Source organism: Diceros bicornis, chromosome 7 (genome assembly GCF_020826845.1).
Source record: "Diceros bicornis minor isolate mBicDic1 chromosome 7, mDicBic1.mat.cur, whole genome shotgun sequence".
NCBI classification, from domain to species: Eukaryota; Metazoa; Chordata; class Mammalia; order Perissodactyla; family Rhinocerotidae; genus Diceros; species Diceros bicornis.
Genome location: NC_080746.1, coordinates 70,670,952 through 70,692,433, shown reverse-complemented (window position 1 = coordinate 70,692,433; position 21,482 = coordinate 70,670,952). Strand labels below are relative to the sequence as shown.

Sequence of the window (21,482 nt, the reverse complement as noted above, 5' to 3'; positions counted from 1 at the left end):
TGTTTACTATTATTAATGATGAGTGAAAAATAAACACTATTCAGAAAAGCCAGCTATGTTATGGTGGGCAAAGCATTGGATTTCAGCATGAAGAAACTGATTCAAATCCCTGCTCTACCACTCAGCAACTGAGAGACCTTGGGCAAGTCACTTCATCTCTCTGAGCCTCAGTTTACTCATCTGTAAATGGGAATGACAGGACCTCCTAGAGCTACTGTAGGGATTAAATGTGACATCATAAATGAAAGCCCCTATGTGCTTGACATACACTGAATATGTATAACAGTAGAAAAAGATGCTGAGGATGGAATAAACTATGCTCAGAGCATCACCAAGCAGACCCCCATCTTTCTCAACCTGCTGAGTTCTAAAAGTGAACTGAAAAACTTACATTCATATATATGCCTACAATCTGAGGAGGAAATCAGAGTTTTTAATTGTTCTGATCCTGCCTCTAGAATATTGATTTAGGACATTTAATCCCATCTCCAAATGCCAGGCTTAATTTGCATCAGGTCAGAAGCCGGGCTGCTGAGCGTTCGCTGTGGGTTTTAGGCGAGGACTTGGAAGGCCTGCAGCCCACCTTCCTCCTGGCCCGTGGCCAGCCAAGAGCTGGCTTCACCTGGGACTCAGGAGAACAGGCCAGCTGAAGAGGCCGAGTCTTTGACGGATTTTCACTGTTTAATTAAAGTGCAGCTGAGGCCCGGGGCCGTGCTGTATCTTTCAGCAAGATATTCATCACGGGTTGCACAACTAGCCCATGCTGAGGCCACTTGACCAGGGCAGAGCCGGGACTTGGGCCCAGTCTCCCCCTCACCCAGGAAGCCTGTGCTTCTGCCTTGTGGAGGCCCCAGGGCTCATCTCCAGGAGGTCAATTCTCCCGGCACTAAACCCTGCCTCCAGGAGCATCTCAGAATCAGAATTCAAAAACCGGACATTGGCTCCCAAACAGAGCGCTTGAAGGCCTGCTTCACAAAACATTCCAGGCTGCTCAGCTGTTCTTCAGCAACCATGCTCTGTGCTCTGAGCCCACCCCCTGACTTCATTTACCATCTAGGGGGCTCCAGAAAGGCCATCCATTAAAGTCTTTTTTTTTAATTATAATTATTATAGACATTTTCAAGTATACCTCAAAGTGAGAGATGAGTACAACAATCCTCCATGCACCCACCATCATTCTACAATAATGAGCGGCTCGCGGCCACTTTTTTCCCATCTCCACCTCCACCCCTACACTGCATTATTTGAAGCAAATCCTAGACATTTTGTCATGTCATCCATAAACATTTCAGTATGTATCTGAAAAAGGACTTTTTTCTTTTTTAACATAACCACACCACCATTCTCACAGCCTACAAGTTAACAATGATTCCTTAACGTCATCGAATCTCCAGGGAGTGTTGACATTTTCCTGATTGTCTCATAAATGACTTCTAGAAGTTGATTTGGTTGAAGCAGGATCCAAACGAGGCTCTGGCTGGGTTTGGAATTGCACCCTAGGCGGCTTTGGCCCTCTCATCTTCTCTCCTCTTCCCTTCAACCCGCACTCAGCACAGTGGTTTCATGGCGAGGACACCCAAAGCCCAGAGACAACTCTTGCTTATACGGCCTTGGACTAGCAACCAAGCTCTCTGCTTTAGCTTCGTCACCTGGAAAATGGGAATAATAATAATTCCCTATCTCATGGGGTTATTGTGAGGATTAAGTGAAACAGAACACGTAAAATGCACAGAACAGTGCCTGGCACAGAGCAAATGCTCAATCTTAGTTCTCATTGTTATTCTTTTCTGCAAGATAGTGACTCCGACAGAATTCCCAAGCACAGCATCCAGGCAACCAAATACAGTCACATGTGGGAAGAAAACTGAGTAAAAACCTGTGCCGCTCTCCACATTTTTCTCGGACTTTGAGCCACTGTTCACAGAGAGGCGCAGAATGTGCTAGTTAAGAGCAAGTCTCTGAGCCAGACTACCAGGGTTCAAATCCCATGTCCTCCACTGGCTAGCAATGCAAAGGGAGGCATGTATTTGCCACAACTCATTTCCTCTCCCTCGGGGCAGACGCTAAACGATGTTTCTCAGCCTCTCTTGCACGTAGATGTGGCCACATAACTGAGTTCTGGCAAGTGGTAAGTGGGCAGAAGTGATATGCATCATGTCTATGCCTGGCCCATATAAACCTCCCACTGCAGTCTTGTTCTCTTTCTCACCCACTGACTGATTGGCGAGGACTCAAAGAACCTGGAGGAAGGCAGAGCCATAAGATGAAAGGGGCCTGGATCCCTGAATGACCACATGGAAGGCAATCCAATCAAGAATGATGCCACTGGGTTCTGCTCTAAGCACGAAACGAGCTTTTTTTTTTCTTTTTTTTTTTGGTGAGGAAGATTCACTCTGAGCTAACATCTGTTGCCAATCTTCCTCTTTTTTTGCTTGCAGAAGATTAGCCCTGAGCTAACATCTGTTGCCAATCTTACTCTATTTTGTATGTGGGTCACTGCCACATCATGGCTTGACAAGTGGTGTAGGCCCATGCCTAGGATCCAAACCCTGAACCCCAAACCCAGGCCACTGAAGTGGAGCGTGCTGGACCCAACCACTACGCCATGGGGCTGGCCCCAAGAAATAAACTTTTATTATGTTAAGCTTCTGAGAACTTGGGGCTTACCCATTACAAGAGCTAGTGTTATCTTAACTGGTACACTAGTCTTAACCCTGGGCAAGTTACCTCTCTGTCCTTCACTTTCCTCATCTGTAAAGGGGCAAAGATGCTAATAATACCTATTTCATGGGCTTGTTAGGAAGACCAAATAAGTTAATATATGTAAAAGATCTATTACATTTTCTGACCCATAAAGCACTGCATAAGTGCTTGCCCCGGATGTACTTATGTTATTACTGTCATTGGTGTTAGTAGCATTATTTGAAAAGTCATAGTGTATCAATAAGAATTTCCACATTTCACTTAAATGTACAAGTTTTAAATCTTTGCTATTTTCCTGGTATGATTTTTTTTGTTTTGTTTTACAATTTGGGGCTAAAATTGTATTCCAGCCAAACAATTTCCAATTTAATAATGAAAGCCAGTGGTATAACAAGATTACGACAATTGCTTAACAGGAAATATTTCAGGAATACAGTCATTCTGCAAGATGAAATGCACCTAATACAAGATGCAGCATGTCTCCAGTGCTCCTAGCCAACGTTAAAAAAAAAAAAGGGAGAATGAGACTTCCTCGGCATGTATCTTTCTGGGTTAGCAGCCAGCGTCTCATCATGGTCAGAACTGAGGAGACGTGCACCGAACTCTATGGAATTTATAAAAATAGCACCCAACAAGATCCACAATGGCCAAAAAGCCCATGAAAAGATGCTCAACATCACTGGCCATCGGGGAAATGTAAATGAGAACCACAATGAGATATACTTGACACTCACTGAGAAGGCCATAATCAAAAAGACAGATAATAACAAGTGTTGGGGAGGATGTGGAGAAATTGGATCCCTCATACACTGCTGGTGGGAATGTAAAACCGAGCAGTCCCTTTGGAAAACAGACTAGCAAAGTTCTTCAAAATGTTAACCATAGAGTTACCATATAACTCAGCAATACCACTCCTGGGTATATAGCCAAGAGAAATGAAAACATATGTCCACACAAAAACTTTTATGTGAAAATTGATAGCCACATTACTCAACAGCCAAAAAGTACAAAAAATCCATATGTCCATCAACTGATGAATGGATAAACAGAATGTAGTAAATTCATACAATAGAATATTTTTCAGTGATAAAAAGGAACAAAGTACGGATACATGCTACAACATGGATGAACCTTAAAAATACTACGCTAAGTGAAAAAAGCCAGTCACAAAGCACCACATATTGCATAATTCCATTTATATGAAAAGTTCAGAATAGGCAAATCTGTAGAGAGAGAATATAGATTGGTAGTTACCTGGAGTAAGGGACCGGGGAGGGAAAGTGATTGCTAATGGGTATAGGATTTCTTTTTGGGCTGATGACAATGTTCTAAAATGATTGTGTCAATGGCTGCACAACTTGGAGTATACTAAAAACCACTGAATTATACTGCTGAAATGGCTGAATTGTATCTCAATAAAGCTGCAATACTTTTTTTTTTTTTAAATGGCCCACTCTATATGGATGAGACCACCCTTCCTCTGGACTGGAGCTGCCATCAGAAACGAGAGCACATTCCCACCTCCTCAGAAGCCTTTGAGAATTATGTGCCCTGTGGTAAAATCCAAGTCCATCTCCGTGTACAAGTGGCAATGCCACGACACACACATGCTAATGAGCCTGCAGCTCAGGTGGGAGGTCGTCGCTGGAAGTGCAGCTTGGGGAGTTACCGGCACATCCAGGGAGGAGATGAACCTGTCATCCACACTCCCGTGAAAACTGATGGCTCAATGATACCAACCCTGCGTAAACACAACCGTCTGACCCCAGAGATACAAGGAAGGTTGGTTGTTGTTTTTTTTCCCCACACAAGGGCATTAGTTAGACCATGACTCACACTTCCTAGAACCAGTAATACTCAAAGGGCTAGATAGCTGGGAGCCCAGATTACTTAAATTGATGTCCTATCGTTTGAAACGCCGACATTCAGGCCTTACAAACTGAACGACAATTGCTATCTATCCAATTCATGGCCCTGGCCTCCTGTTTCCCACCTGCTCCAACACCAATTTAAGCAATTCTGAACTTTGATCTCTGCGGCAGAATGTCTCAGGTTTATTGAAGTGTCAAGTCCCAATTGTGCTAACATCCACCCCTGGCAGGGCCATTACAAGGTGTGAAATCTGGGTGCCCATCACCCCAGCCAAGTTCAGCACAGTGACACTCAGAGGGAACAAATCAATCTGCCTCTCCACAGTCATCATGGCAGCCTGGTAATTTACCATAATGACAGGCAGGGAGGAAAAGCAGGTGAAGGGATCGTTCTGTTCTCCAGGCACGTGGACATGTGCTGGAGGGGCTACTGAGCCCACCAAGAAAGGCCTTGCCACCCTCAGCCAAGAGGCAGTTCCTACTCCTTGCAAGGGGACATCTCAGGACTTGCCTATATCCTGAGTTGCTTTAAAATGGAACTGTGTTACCCTGCTTCTGTGTTTTGCAAACAGCATCAAAACTGTCGGTTCCTGGTGCCTCCGCTTCTCTCAGCTGTCATTATTAACTGTCTGTTATCTGCAGGTCTGCCCCACCAGGGCTGGGAGCCACGGGTAGCTTAGCCTTACGGTAAATAAGAAAACCCCTCCGCACTGAGAGGAAAGCTTATTTCCAAACCTGGAGTGGAGGGGAGGGTGAGTGAGGCAGGACCCAGGGTTCCTGTGTGGGTGTTGGCAGCCTCCCCACCTACCTCGACTCCATGGGGCCAGTGAATCCCAAGTCCACACTGAGACCGTGCCTGCTCCTCACCTACTCAGCTGGCGTCCTGACTTGCCTGCTAAGTTCTGCCAGCTTCTGTCCCCAGATCCTGAACCTGAGACCCCACCTGGACTTGGATGAGCCTCCCTGATTCAGGACTCAGGCACCCAACCGATGCCAAGAATCTCTGCATCCTGCCACCTCCACAGACCTGCAACACCCTGCCCCCTCAACTTGGTGATTAGGGTTGCAGACCCTCTTCCTGAACTCCTCTCTCATTTCCCCTCCCCACAGGGGCTCCCAGCATGCCCCACAGCCAAGCTACGTTGGCCAACACAAAAACTGCTATAAGAATAATTGTTTTGAATTGAAAAGTCGATGTAATCCTGCAATTGGCAGATTAATTATTCTACCGATGAATGTATCCTAGAAAGAAACAACAGCAGAGCCTGCTCCACGCAGCCCCTTGGTGTCATCAGCAGCCCTGTGACCTGGGTTTATGTCACTGAGGGAGCAGAAACAGGCTGACAGCCTTTCCCCTGTGTAGCCCAATATTATCATCCCCAGGAGATCTGCTGCATTTTCACGAAGAGCATCATTCACAGCTCCTCAGCGCCAGGCTGTGTTTTTCACAGCATAGAAGAGGGGAGTTGCTGCTGGATTTTAAAAGAGATAAGGGAATGAGTGAAGAGAATGGGATATGATTCAATGATGAAATAAATGCCCCTGACACATCACTCCCAGGGAGGGCGTCTGCCTCCATGAGCGATTCCCCAGAAATGTTCCCTGGGGTGCTGGGTGTGACGATTACATGCTCCAACTGGCTCAGATCCATTCTCAGGGGATGAACCGAGACACCTGCCTCCTGCCTCCTAATGCAGGTTGAGGAAACGGAGCCCCTGAGGCATCAGCCCAGCCCACTCTGTCAAATCCAACTGAAACTCAGATGGCTCCAAAATCCTTTCCCTTCTCTTGTCAGCCTGCGGGGTTCTTCCTCTGGTTTCAAGACCCAGTTTGAAAGCACCATGTCTCCTAAGGGGTCCCTCAACCCTGAGACCTAGATTTGTCTGCTGTAGCCCTTAGCTCACTGCCTTGCGATCCCCTCTCGTTTGTCTGTGGTTACCAAGTTATGGGCCAAGTCCAAGAATTCAGAACATGGGAGGCGGGGAGGAGGTGATCAAGGGAAGGAAGGACTTCTTGACCAAACCTCCACTGGTTCTCACCTGGGGGTGGTGAGAACTCACAGCGGGACAGGGGTGGTGGCTGTGACTCCCAGAGGAGCTTCCAGGATGAGCATTCCCAAGGAGACCACACCTTTGGCCCTGTTAGAAGAGCAGGCACTGGGGGTGATATAACAGTCCACATACAGATGCAAGGATGGCCATAAGAGAATGTTCTGAAATAAAGACCTGCCTGTACTAGAGCTTACCTGGAACATGCTACTGGCCAGGCTGGAAATCTGTGCTCCCCTGACCCATCACCCTCCCATCCCACCCATCCCACCAGGTGACCTGGTCCCACCAGCAAACAGAAACTTTCAACCTAACAGAGGTTGTTTTACTTTCAAACAACCTGCCAGGAAGACCACTCAGACCCCCAAGCAGTAATGTCTCCTTAGTTACCAATTATAAACTATTGATGGTAAGCAAGCCAAGTGTCACCCTTTGACCCTGTAATTGCAACTTCTTGGGCTCCATCCAAAGGAAATTATTCCGAATATTTAAAAAAAATTTTAGGCAGTATTATTTCTAGAAAAATATAAAGAGGACCAAAAGAAATGGTTAAGTAAACATTAGGACATTCACTCAATGAAATATACACCTATAAAAAGTACATTTAATAATATTTGCATTAATATGAAAAATATTTACACTATAATAATAAAGGAAAAATAAAGATACAAAATTTTTATCTATATAATATACATGGTATACTCACAACTATAAAAAAGAAAAAAGTTATAATGAAGGAAAAGAATAGAAAGAAATAAACCAAAATTCTAACAGTGACTGCCTTTGGAAGTTGGAACTCTGCATGATTCTTTTCTCTTTCTATTTTCCCATAAATCCCATACACGTGGGGTAGTTTTATAATGGGGAAGGAAAAAAGCTTTTATTAAAAAAATCAGATGCTAAGTGATTTGGTTCATTCTTCATTCCTCCAAGAGAGTGTGCAGTAGTTAAGAATATTTCTGTTGAAGCTGATTAAGTTCACTGCTTCTTCTATACACGGCCTAACATTTCCCTAAGGCTGGTTTGAAGGGAAGACAATGACACTAGTCACAAAATTGATTTTTCGAAGGCTTTGGCAGGTTGGTATCTTCAAAGCAAAGAGAACTACCACTTACTAAAATCTTGTAGAACCAGAGTTTAGGTAAGTCCTGTAGAGATCCATACATCAGGCACACATTTCTTCCAGGCCTGAACAAAACTGAAGCAGGGGCCGGCCCGTGGCTTAGCGGTTAAGTGCGCGCACTCCACTGCTGGCGGCCTGGGTTTGGATCCCAGGCGCGCCCCGACGCACCGCTTGTCCGGCCATGCTGAGGCCGCGTCCCACATACAGCAACTAGAAGGATGTGCAACTACGACATACAGCTATCTACTGGGGCTTTGGGGCAAAAAAAAAGGAGGAGGATTGGCAATAGATGTTAGCTTAGAGCCGGTCTTCCTCAGCAAAAAGAGGAGGATTAGCACGGATGTTAGCTCAGGGCTGATCTTCTTCACAAAAAAAAAAAAAAAGAAAAAGAAAAAGAAAAACTGAAGCAGCCACAATGAACAGACAGAGGCAAAGCTCAGCACAGGTGTGGCACTGGGCCACTCGCTCCCTTTGGTGGGTTCTTCTTGGTGGGTTCAAGTGGGGAGAGTGTCATGATGGAGCTCTCTTGGTGAGGACTGACGACAGCGGCCCTGCTCTGGCTGATGTTCAGATTTCCTTGGCTTTGTACTTAGTAAATGAAGCTGAGACGGGCAAGAAGGCAGGTGCGGGAGGGGGAATGGGGCCGATTTGGGGGAATTAAACTCATTCTGAATCTCTCTTGTAGAGTTTCAGTCTGCACATGTCTCTTGCCTCACTCAAACCTTGCAAACAGGTTACTTCTCCTCAGTTCCTTCTTCATGTAAGCACTCAAACATGAATACATGCAATGCCGTTGCCACAAAGCAAGCTTTCCTGGATGAAAATAAAGAACGCTGGCCTTGTCCCCATCCTTGATCAGCACGCCCCCTTGCAGGCTCAGGGCCACCCTGCATGATCAGTGCCCATAGATCCCAGGACCCGAGCCTCTGGTCTCAGGGCCCTTTCTGTGTTTGTCAAATAACAGGGCTAAGTGGTAATGTCTTCTCACAAAGCGTAGAGAGATTCCTGGGGGTAGGAGGAGGCACACACACGGGGCCAGAAGTTGAGGCCTGGATGGAATCAGGGGACCAGAAAAGTTATCCAAGGTTAGAGCAGAGTTTGCAGTACACTGGGGCACCCTCAGTGGGAATAAGATGCCAATTGATGATGCAGGCAGTTCATTAACCATTTTGCAGAGCACCTGTTAAGTACCTGGTGCTGTCTAGGCACCCGAGATACAAGTGTGCGCAGAACAAGCAAACTCCTGTCCTCCTGGAGTCCACAGGGAAACCAAAGGCAAGGGCTGAGGCCGCCTCGGCCTGGGGCTCGGGTCCTCCGGCCAGCCTCATGTGGATTTCCTATCGACTGCACACTGCAGAACAGATTGAAAACTGAACAGAATGTTTACATCTTTTTTAAAAGAATTTTATTTTCTTTTTTAAAGTGTTTTAAAGTCTTTTATTACTGAAATTGTTACAGAGCTTTCCACAAATGTGTTCCCTTTTCCATGACAGTGAGTGGAGATTTTAGATGCTTACAAATGTTTACACAAGGATTTCATCTCTTCTCCTGTACTAATGGCTAAAACATAATTACGAGCTGCGCTTGTTAACCAAATAGAGATATTCCATGAGACAAGGAGACCGATTCCTAATATGGAGGTGTCCTTGGGCTGGGGCCCGCTTATCCCGGTTTCCATCTCCTCCTCCCGACACAGAGGTGCCTTCATTAGCGGAGGAAAGAAAGAGGTCTTTGTGATGATGTCATTCCAGACCACCCTACACAGACAATAAAACTGAATTTGAGAGAAGCCTGGTGAAATGAGAGCTCAGAAATCACAGAATACCAGAGCTGCAAGGGCCTAAGAGGTTATTTAGCCTAATCCCTGGATGCTAGAAACGGGCAAAGCAGAAGAGACTTGTCTAAGATTACACAACCAGTTAGTGGTGGGCTATTTGCACCAAGGTATATATGGGGAAATTCATTCATAGCAATTCCAATATCATTATGTGTTAAATACCACACTCGGCGGGAGGGCTACAGGAGGAGTGCTTTCACCACAGTGTATGACTTGCCCACCCACAAATGGCTTCAATGCCATGTGGCCAGTGCTACAACAGAGGCATGGACAAGGTGGTGTGGGACCACAGAAAAGGAAGCATCTCACTCTTCCTGGGGGAGCTACAGAAGGGAATATCGGAGTTGGGTCTGGTCTTACTGACTGAATAGGAGTTTGCTGTACAGAGAAGGGAAGAAGGTCATTCAAGAAATAGGGAACAGCATGTGTAAAAGTTAAAACACGTGAAAGAACATGATGTGTTTGGGGAATGAAGAGCAGTTTGGTGTGGTTAAAATGGAGCCTTCTCCAAAGGGAAATAGAGTAGACCAAAAGGGTAGACTAAGAAGCAATTGTGAAGGTCTTAAATGTCATGCTAAGAAGTTTGTCCTGGGGAGGTGTTATCTTTGTGTTTAAAAAAATGACATATTGGCAAATGACGAGGGGTGGACTGAACAAAACAGGACTAGAGATACGGAGACCAGCGGGGTGGATACTGCAATACTTCAGGGGGAAACTAAGACGGTAAAATTTTAAAAAATAATCTCAAAGAAGACAAGTAGTACTTATGAGGCCTGAGTTCAGGCAGTGATATTTAGAAGGTAGAATCAGCAGGACTTCATGAGAGATGATTTAACGTGGGGGATAAAATGGAACAGGGGCGGGCAAGCTACTGCCCACAGGCCGTATTCAGCCTGCCATCTATTTCTGTTCAGCCCAAGCTCTAAGAGTGGTTTCCACATTCTTAAATGGCTGAAAAAGAACAAAAGAATATTTTGTGACACGTGGAAATTATGTGAAATCTTAATTTCAGTGTCCATAACTAAAGCTTTATTGGAACACGGCCATGTTCATTCATTTACCTATCATCCATGGCAACAAGGCCAGAGCTGAGTAGAGGCCATAGGGCCAGAAAAGTCTAAAATATGTACTATCTGGCCCTTTAAGAAAAAGTTGCCCACCTCTGAAATAGAGGGTGACTGTGCATTTCAACCTTAGGCACCTGGCGGGATGGTGGAAGAACAGGAGCAGATTTGGGCAAGTGGGACGAATAACGATTCCATTGAGGGCACGTTGAGTGTGAGGATCCTGTGACATGTGACATATCCAGTAGATGGTGGAAAGATGTATCTGGATACAGGTGAAAGATCAGGATCTGAGATCTGGATTTGGGAATCATCAATGGGTGGACGGTCCTTGAAGCCATGGGAAGAGGTGAGATAATCCATGGGTAAAACAAAAACAGAGGACAAAGCCGGTGAAGTCAGAACCCCAGAAATGCTACTGAGGGGGTAAACAGATAAGAAAAAGCCTGAGGAGGAGTCTGAAAAAGAGTAGTCAGAGACACAGGGAACAATTCCGTGTGGATAAGGTCAAGGGAGAAGATAATTTTAAGGAAAAGAAAAAGGTGAATGATCCAAATGCTGCCACGAGCCCAAGCGGAATCAGGATTGAAAAGGAGACAGCGGATTTGGAGACCTCAGCCAGTGAAGCACAAACAGCGGGAACAGAATGGATTCTCTGTCGGCTTCCAGGATTCCACACTCTCCTGTTTTCCTCCTATCACAATGGCCAATCCTTTTCAGCCTCTCTCGCTGGTTCCTCCTCATCTCCTAACTTCTAAATGTTGGGGAGCTGTCCCTGAACCTCCTCTACTTTCTATCCATGCTCCCTTCCCTAATGATCCCATTAAATCTCATGGCTTTAAATACACCTACACACGGATGTGTCTCCAGTCCAGACCCCTGCCCTGAACTAGACTCCTAGAACCAAATGCCAACTCAACATGGCCACTGGGAAGTCCAGCAGGCACCTCTAAACGGGTCCAAAACTGAGCTCCCGCTCTTCCTCCCCAAACCAGCCCCTCCTGCAGAATTCTCCTTCTCAGTTGAAACTAGTTCCATCTTTCCAGTTGTTCAAGCCAAAAACTCTGAAGACACCTTGACTTGACTCTCTCATCTTCTATCCAATCTTTCAGTAAATTCCATCCGCTCTACCTTCAAACTATATCCAAACTAATCCAAACTATTGAGAACTCAATGCTCACCCCACTCCACTGCCACCACTCAGCTCCAGACTACCACCATCTCTCAACTGGATCATCACAGCAGCCCCCTAACTCATGTCCCTGCTTCCACCCCTCCCCGCCTCGGTCACTTAACATCAGACCCATCCTGTTAAAACAGAAGTGAGAGCCCGTCATTCCTCTGCACAAAAACCTCCAAAACCTACCCATCTCACTCTGAGTAAAGACTCAAGTCTTATAATGGCCTCCGGGGCCCTCTACAACCTGCCCCCACCCTCACTCTAATTACCCCTGAGACCTCACCACCTTCCACAATTGTGCTCACTCGCTTCCCCAGTCATAGTGACCTCCTTGCTGATCCTCAACATGCCAGGTCCACTCCTGCCTCAGGGCCTTTGAATTTGCCATTCCCTCTGCTTGCCACATACTTCTCCAAGATACACATCTGGTTCTCTCTCACTTCCTTCAGGTCTTTACTCAAATACCCTTCTCAGTGAGGTCTTCTCTAGCCATCCCACTTAAAGCTGCCAACCATCCCTCATCCCATAACACTCCGTTTCCCCCTTTCCTGCTTTATTTCACTCTCTAGCACTTACCACTCTAACAAAATACACATATTTTACCAATTTATCTTGTCTATTCTCTATCTTCCCTACTCGAATGTAGGCCCCATGAGGGCAGGGGTTTCTGTCTGGTTTTTCCCTGCCATGTCCCAGCACCGAGCACGGTGCCTGCACACAGTAGGCACTCAATAAATAATTGGTGGAAGGATGGTAATAGTGGATCAGGAAGTGACTAGGAGATAGGAAAAGGGAAGCCAGTACACACAACTCTTTCAAGACGTCTGGTGAGTAGCTTAAGAGGAAACCAGCATCAGGAGATTTTCTACAAATGGGAAAGATTGAGCATATTTGCAGAATGTTAGGAGGACTGAGCAGCCTGAAAAAGCCTGGAGGTCTGAGAAAGAGGCTATCTGGCTATGCCAGGTCTGAGAGGAAGCAGAAATGATGGCCTCACGAGCAAGGGGAGCAGGGATCTCCTTGGAAGGGACTAGGGCAGGAAGGGAGCTATGGGGGGAAGACTGGGGGGACAGTGAAGGGAATTTGAATAAGCGCATCCTTGGCACTCAATTTTCTATCTCAAGGTCTGGGGAAAAGCTTGAGTGGTAAGGGTTTGAATGAGGCACTTTGGAAATGAGAATGCAAGCTCATCAGGAGAGAAGAGGACTGCTCAGCAGTGCTGAGGGCTCTGTTCACTCTAGAAACCTTAAGTGTGTTGCAGAGTTTGGGGATTTTCCCCAACAACACTGGACAGCCAATGAGAACCAAAGTGGTAAGTCCTAGTACCATTATAAGAATTATTAAGTTAAAGCCCTCATTGCACACTTCAGGCATGGACAAAATGTAAAACTCAGAGACAGAATAACTTAAATAAATGGGTCAATGATAGGAATGACCATTGCTGCTGACCTAATTTGGGGTGCCTTCGGCTGGCAGATACAATTCAAGATGGGGTTCCTGGAAAGAGCAGGTCATGAGGAAGAAAGATGAAAAGTGACCTTTTGGCAAGGAGACCCTCAAACGCTAGTCTAAGAACCTACACAGGAGGGCCATGTACAATGTAAATGGGGACTAGAAACCCAACAGAGAAGATCTACAGAGAAAAACAAAAGCCACTTAGCTACAGCTCATGAGAATGGGCCCAGATATTTCAAAATGCTGAAATGTGACATCTTAGGAAACAAGAGGATCTGACTTGCAAAGAAAGATCCCTAATTTCTAAAGGGACCAAAATACTGCTACAAGGGCTTCATACAGTCATGGGCCACAGGCTATTCGCAGAACCTGTGGAATCTTCTGCAGCCCATAATGAAAAGACTATTTCAAAATTGAAAGACCATTTAAAACTGAGCTGTCATTCTTAATAGCTACCATTATTCGTGCCATGCTATGCGTATTACATACTTTATCTCATTTAAGCCTCACAACCTCCATGTAAGGAAGAGATTTTTATTCCCATTTTATAGATGAAAAAACAGAGGCTTCAAAGGAACAAAGAACTTGTCCTAAGTCACAGCAATAAATAAGGGGCCAGACCAGAAATCAAACCCAAATGTGTCTGGTCCCAAGGACGATGCGTTTAACCTCTAGTCTCTCTTATCTAATGTTATTTTTCTTATGAAAGCACAGGAGTGATGACTAATTTTAATGTACTTTTTTGAGACTTATAGTCATTCTCTGATGTGTATAGTAGGAATTCTTCAGAAGACATTTTTATGTGAAATTATTGACCTAAATATTCTGACTAACATGTATTACTGTCTTCCCAATCTTTGTGTCCTACGGTGGGACACAGCAGGTCTCAGATGAATGAATGGTAGTCCTCGGGCCCAGGAGAATTCTATGCCAAAGCACTGAGATAATTTGCGGATAGACCAATGTCAGTGATCTTGAGGAATCACGAAGAACGCGAGGTACTAGAACACTAGCGGGTTAAGTGGAAGAAGGCAGTTTCTGCAAAGCACAGAGCTGTGAGTTCAGCAGGATCCAGAGAAAAATCTAGCCTTATTGTTACTGATGTGATAGTTAGTGAGCCCTTGACAGGTAAAGCATTGAACCCTGAGATCTAGCACACGCGCACCAACAGCGGGTTATCTCAGACCAACCCCAACGCCTTCTTTGACTGGGCTCGCAGAACCACCACGTGCAACAGCGAGCAGCTGGAGCTGGGTGACGGTGGGCCCCATTTACATTCCCTGGATTAGCTAATAGACTGAATGACAGAATCAGGACTTAACAGTTAAGTATAATACAGATGATAATAAGATCTTGTACTTGGTTTCAAAAACCCAATTGAGTAAACCTCAGATAGGGAAGGAAATGGTTTAGGAACAACAAACATAAAAATGTCTTTGAGTAAGCAGATAGCAAGTGCAATGAGAGATAACAGCGTGAAGTAGCTGGCAGAAGAATGAAGAAAAGCAGGCTTAGGGGCCGGCCCGGTGGCGCAAGCGGTTGGGTGCGCGCGCTCCGCTGCGGCGGCCCGGGGTTCGCTGGTTCGGATCCCGGGCGCGCACCGACGCACTGCTTGGTAAGCCATGCTGTGGCGGCGTCCCATATAAAGTGGAGGAAGATGGGCACAGATGTTAGCCCAGGGCCGTCTTCCTCAGCAAAAAAAAAGAGGAGGTTTGGCGGATGTTAGCTCAGGGCTGATCTCCTCACAAAAAAAAAAAAAAAAAAAAAAAAAAAAAGAAAAGCAGGCTTAGCTGCATGAAGAGAACATGGTGTCTGTGCTAGAGCAAAGGAGGTGACAGCTCTGTTCTCACCTGGGCTGGCTGGACTGGACTAGTAAGCATTATGTTGACCTCTGGGCAGCTCACTTTGAGAGGGTCTGCTAGTTATTCTCCAGCCCCCCTCCCCCACTATGATCTATTCTCTGCACTGCTCTGTGCCCTAAGCGAGCTGACCCCCACATATTGCATCACCCATATTCCCTAGTCCTTGTGACTTCCCGCTGGGTCCAGCCAATGGGAAACACCAACAAGAGATTCCAGGGCAAGAAGAGAGAGAACACGCAGAGTATCTCTTGTGCCCTGTCTCCCTGCTCCACCTCCACATCTCCCACAGTGGCTGTGTCCCTCTGCAGCTACAGTTCCTGCCAGGCAGCCCACCCTCCACAGCTCCAGCTCTCAATGGGTTCTGGTTTGCTCCCCTTGTCCCCTCAGGCCTAGGGGTGGTAAGAGCTTCCCACTGTCTGCTGCTGGCCCCTAGGTTCCTCATCACCCCTCTGGGTTCCCTTAACCCTGCCCACACCTCTCTACATAGTCCCTTCACTACTCTATTTTCAAAATCCCAACTAAGTTGACCTTCTGTTTCCTGCAGGGGTCCTGACCAAAACTGAAGAGTTAGGAGGCCAGCGGGCCATAAAATCATGTCTATGAGGACCAGCTATAGGAACAGAGGATGTTTGGACTGGTGAAGGGAAAACTAGGACACAGGCTATCCACTGGAAAAGAGTGAAGGCCACCCTCAGACTCATCCTCCCAGCTCCATGAATAGAATAACAGTAGATACAGAGAGATCAACTTTTTACTTTTACAATAAAGCAAACTTTTCTAAAGAGTTGCAAAGGTGGGGTGAGCTCTCCTGGGAGGTCATGAGCTTCAGAAATTCTGAGTTGCCCAGTCTGAAGCTAGAGAGCCCATATCAGGAATACTGTAGGAAAAAGTTAGAAGGGTAGTCTAGAAAAGGACTTTCCAAGCCAGGGTTTCATGATTTGCTACCAACTGTACACTACTCAGACAACGGTTTACCAAAATAACCACACTGGGGGGAAACATTTTTGGGGATCTGTTTTGCTGCTTTTCACATCAATATAGACAACAGAAGTCTAGTTCTTTGTGTCAAGTTCGATAATTCTCAACACTGAAGTTCTTTTTTATGCTTTAGGATAACTCAGAACATAAAACTTATTTTCCATCCCAGCATCATCGCCTTCAGAAGAGTTATTCCCAAACCACTGAGCAATCTATGAAAAAAATTTAACCAAACAACTTCTACCTACACATCCATCACTAGTGCTTCTTCAGAACTGTGACCTCATTTTTCAAACCAAAAACCAGGATGTGAAATCTGCCCATGGAACAAAATACTTTACATGCAAACTGTCCTGGAAAAAAATAAGATCGCCTCAATTCACCCTGGTGGGAAAAAGGAAATGGTTTTTGCAGGAGCCATCAACTCCTGAGTTCACAGAAGGGTCGCAGCGCAGGATGCTAAGTGTGTGTGTCTAATCCGGGTTTTCTCCTCTGGTGCAACTTGATCATTTATTACATGGCCGGATCATTTATTACATTATCCCTCATTCATTCAACAAACATTTGATGTTGATCTACTCATTAATAGAACCCTGCTGGGCCCTGGGAATGGACAAAAGATCCAAAGAGGCCAACGCTGCATCTGGACCTAAGCAGGTCTAGGAAACGACCTGATGGCAAAGACCAATGAAAGCGAAGAGTCAGAGTGACGGCGCCCAGAAAAGTTTCTGCAGAAACTTGGGAAATGCCAGCCTTCGGGGCGGAGAGGGCGGGGACTTGGGGCCTACGGGAGGACGCCGCCTCGGGCTCCTCGGCCCTCGGACCACGCAGAGCCGCCAGGCCCTGCGCGGACGTCGCCTGGTCCCAGTGCCGGGCTGTCCCACCCGAGCGCCCGGGCCCTGCAGCGCAGCGCCGGGCCACCACCGGCAGGGCGGCGGCGGGGCCCGCAGGGCGCGCACAGACTGGCACCAGGTTCCCGGGAAGCGCGCGCCCGCGCCGCCGCGCCCCGCTCCCACCGCCCCGGGCACCCGCGGCGCGCGCCCGCGCGGCCCTGCGAGCCCAGGCCCCCTGCCCCGGCCCCTGCCGCTCGTCAGGCCGGGCCGCACTCACCCTCCTTGGCTTTCTTCCTCCGGGCCAGAGTCCCTCCGAGTTTCCCCAAGAAGGAGTCATCTTTCTTCCGGGATGGGGGCGACTTGGGAGTGGGGGACTTGGGGACAGAGGGCGACTTCTGCGGGGAGGTGGCCATGGCGGGGGAGCGGGCAGCCGCGGGCCGGTCGGGACGCGGAGCTGGCGCTGGGCGGACGCGGCGGGCGCGGCGGGACTGAGGCTGCGGCTTTCCAAACGGAAGCGGAATTATTCCAAGCATTTGAGGCAGCTCACGCTCGCCTTTCCCTTCCCTCTCTCCCTCCCTCGCGCCGCCCTCCGCCCTGGAAGGAGCTGCGCGCTCCGGGCCCTCGCCCCGGCCGGTCCTGCGCCCCGCGCCCCTTGGCTGCCCGCAGCAGGGAGGGTGCCCCAAATCTGCCCCTTGCAGGACGTGCGGCATGATCAGTCTGTGTGCCCCTCCAGCCCGGGAGCCTCCTTTCCCCCGGCTCTGCACCCAGCACAGATCCAGGCACAAATGGGGGTTCAGTGATTGCTGAACCGAACCCACCTGCTCCTCTGTCTCCCAGAGCCTTCGCCCCGCCTGCTTGGTGAGGAGCTCGCGCTTCCCTTGCGTTTATTTCTACCTGGACATCTATTAGGCCCATGTCTTGTGCCCACAAAGGAGAGTGAGCCAGCTCTAGGAAGAAATAGAGTGACCCAAATTTGTTCAGGTCCTGCCAACTGGGCACATCCAACTGTTCCTGCACTTGTCCTCGCTGTCAACCTCCTCTTCACACCCATCCAAGACTGAGAAGTTTGAAGTCCGTGAGCGCAGGGCCGAGGCTTCTTACAAAACACCCCTGTGTCTAGCAACTCAATGGCTTGTACAAAGGAGGATCCCAAATATTGGTGGAAACATGATTTGGAAGGTACGCCGTGGGCTCCTGTGAGACACCCCCATCCCAAACTTATCCCGCCTAAATAAAAGCAACAGAGTGACAACCAGACTCATTTGGAGTAATAGGGAGAGGCACAAACCGCAATGTGTCAAGCACTCTTGCTGGAATTGATTAAAAGACACATTTTATTGTTCTTGCCCTCTTGAAGTTCTCACTTGGGATCTCCTGGCCGTCTCTCTTTCACACACACACTCACACAGCCCCTTGGCAACTGTGTTTCCTCCAAGTAGGTACAGCTGATTGACCCTGAGTGATCACCCGACCCAAAGGATGCTGATCCTTGACTGGAGAGCTGCCCATCAGATAGTGTCCATCAAGAATCCGGACTAAGCTCCAGACACTGTTGTCCAAAGTTGAGCACTTAGTGATGATCATGCAGACTGAAGACTGGGGTGTCAATGTCTAGCCACATGCATGCTGATGAGTAGAGAAACAAAAGAATGGAGCAAAGAGTGTGGTCTGAGTAATGAACAACCATGGGGAGTAGCTGCCTGGGCCTTGACTCCTTCCAGGTGCTCACTTATAGTGTGTGGGGGGGGGGGGTGGCGGGGCGCGCGGCCTTCCTAGGACGTGTTCCTAAAGCCTTTTAACAACCCATCCGCCTTTACTTGAGCTAAGCAGCAAAATGACAAGCAACAATTCCTGAGCACAACAAAAATTTAACAAACGAGAGGGACAATAGAGTCTCAGTACGTGTTCATTTTATCCTTGCTTAAGAGTCATAATTTTACCTCTTTTGAAAATTATACTTTAGCTGATGCCTCTGACCTAATAGAAAGCAGAGAAGTCATGATGACGGCTAGAATTTTCACCCAGGAGCAGGGGAAGATTATGACACGTGACCCCCACCCCCATCCCCAACTATCACCTTGATAAATCTTAAAGAGATGCTGAGAAGCCAAAATAGAATTGTGGGTTGATGACCTCATTAATCATTCTTGTTCAGATATTGGATACATAAGGACATCTCCAAAATCTGATCTTTAGCCCTGGGAACTCTTGCCAGGGACTCATGAGCCGCACAGCTCAGTAGCCATGTGATCTTGGGCGAGTTTACTCCCTTTTCTGAATCTCCATTTCTTCATCTACAAAATGAAGTGGTGGAGCAGAATGGTGGTTCTCAAACCTGATTATTCGTCACAATCCCCTAGGGAGTTTGTTACAAACATTCACAGGCCCCACCTCTAGAAACGCTGATTCGGTACCTCCGAGGTGAAACCAAGGGGGTGGGTATTTTTTTTGTGTGTGTGAGGAAGATCAGCCCTGAGCTAACATCTGCCAATCCTCCTCTTTTTTTTTTTTTTTTTGGCTGAGGAAGGCTGGCCCTGGGCTAACATCCGTGTCCATCTTCCTCCACTTTATATGGGACGTCGCCTCAGCATGGCTTGACAAGCGGTGCGTCGGTGCGCACCTGGGATCCTAACTGGGGAACCCTGGGCCGCTGCAGCAGAGTCCGTGGACTTAACCGCTTGTGCCACCTGGCCGGCCCCAAAGGATGGGTATTTTTTAACAGGGGCTACATCAGGTATAGGATTTCAAAGTAGCTGATCCACGCACTGATGTTTGGGCACCTAGAGCCACTTTCAGCTCTGACAGTCTATGATTCTCTATTCGTCACCAATTGCTGATATCTGTATGCAGGGTGTAGGTCCTAAATATGGCATGGTCAAAATTACACATAGAGATCTCTTAAATTGCTTGTGCACGCTTTTGTATATACAACCCTCTTTGGTAATTTTTATGCATACTAAAGTTGGAAAGCAACTGAGCAAGACTAACAGGAGGAACAAACAAAGGAAAGTCTAGATTGTTGAATGCTGGCTCCCAGAAAATACCAGCAAACCAAGCTGTAGAGAAGGTAAAACTGAGTTTATTGTATACCAGGGTAAGAAAAGCCCTGCCTTGGCAGTCTTAATAGCATTTTGGACTGGGGGAGGGCAAAGTGGGGATATTTATAAGGTTTTGGAATCTAGTTTAAGGCAGGTCTTTCAATGGGGTGATGCTTGATTTATTTTGGCTAAGGCTTGTGATATAGTAGTATAGGATCTGTGAACACAAGACAAGACAAGAGTAAATCGTCTTTTTAATGCTATCTATTGAAAAGTTTAAGGGTTTTATGTTTATTTCAATGAGATTTTGGGGGAAGTCTTTGAATAAAAAGAAGTTATTTGTAACTTTAATCTTTCTGTGCAAGAGTTTTTTGGAATAGAGTTATGTTGATAAAGATAGGGGAATGATAAAGTCCCCCTAATGTAGACAGTAACCTGTATGGGTGTGAGTGGTTTCCAGGGTCTCAATATTATGCAGATGTCTTGTTATTCAAACCTTTCTGCCTCTAAGATAATTATCAATCTCTCTTGAAAGGCCAAGGGGGGATGGATGGTGAATTATAAAGTGTAGCCTGAAAACCAGTATTGATCTGCAAACTGTTATCGGTCCTCAATGATATAAATATAGAAACTGAGAGTGTTTAGAAACTTTTATAACAATTTAACAGTGCACTTTTTATATTTGTTTAATTTGATAATAAAAATTGGAAGCTTATATTTTGAATGTCTTTTTATTTTTCTAATAATTCTTTTTTTATTGTATTTTACAAAATACTGATCTATGATGGATTGGTCGTTCACCATAGATTGCTTAAAAAGCACTGTTCTAAATTGCTCCGGTTTGCTTACAGAGTTTATATACTCTCTTTTGATGTTATGCTTTTATAGTCGTTATGGATGTGAATTGACCTGGTGTTTGTTCAGAAGAGTAAATGAGATAATATATAGGAAAGCACCTTGCACAGGGCCTGGCACTGAAGTAGACTGAATCTAAATCTAGCTTAATCAGCGACACAAACATGCTGTTCTTTGATAAGCTGCAGAGAAGATGGATGCACCAGCTCCCTCCAATCTAAATTGGTATTTACAATTATGGCCCCACTGATGAGCAGCCTTCTCATGCTTGGTGGTTGGTGTTATGCTACCCAAGGGTTAGATGATAAAGACAGCTCATAAGTTAAATGTGTGTAGCTGTGAACCTCTGCTGAATCTCTAGGCCAGTCTGTCCCTGAAATCTAGACCTTGGAGTGAATTACCCAGTTCCAGTTCTGGCTCAGTCCTGGCTAGGTGACCTTCGACAAATCTCTGTCCCTTGTGTACTTTTATTTCTATTATCAGTAAAGCAAAGCCAAGGCAGTAGTATCTACTACAGCTGAACATCACACATACATTATGATCAACAATTTCAATTCTAGGTTACACTCAACAAAAATGACTAAATTTGTGCACCTAGATACATGTTCTAGAAAGTTCATGGTAACATAATTCAA

At 46.5% G+C, this 21,482-nt stretch overlaps 1 protein-coding gene across 2 annotated transcripts in view; it reads right to left on the bottom strand.

The window, feature by feature from the left end:
* PARVA (parvin alpha) overlaps nt 1–17,421 on the bottom strand; it is a 144,751-nt gene extending 127,330 nt beyond the window's left edge. Inside the window, exon 1 of one of the 2 annotated variants that reach the window (XM_058545999.1) lies at nt 17,232–17,421. In XM_058545999.1, coding sequence (XP_058401982.1) covers nt 17,232–17,367 — 136 coding nt within the window. In that variant the 5' untranslated portion in view covers nt 17,368–17,421. The remainder of the gene's footprint in view (nt 1–17,231) is intronic. The other variant, XM_058545998.1, reaches the window with a different exon arrangement.
* Between the last annotated feature and the right edge of the window lie 4,061 nt (nt 17,422–21,482).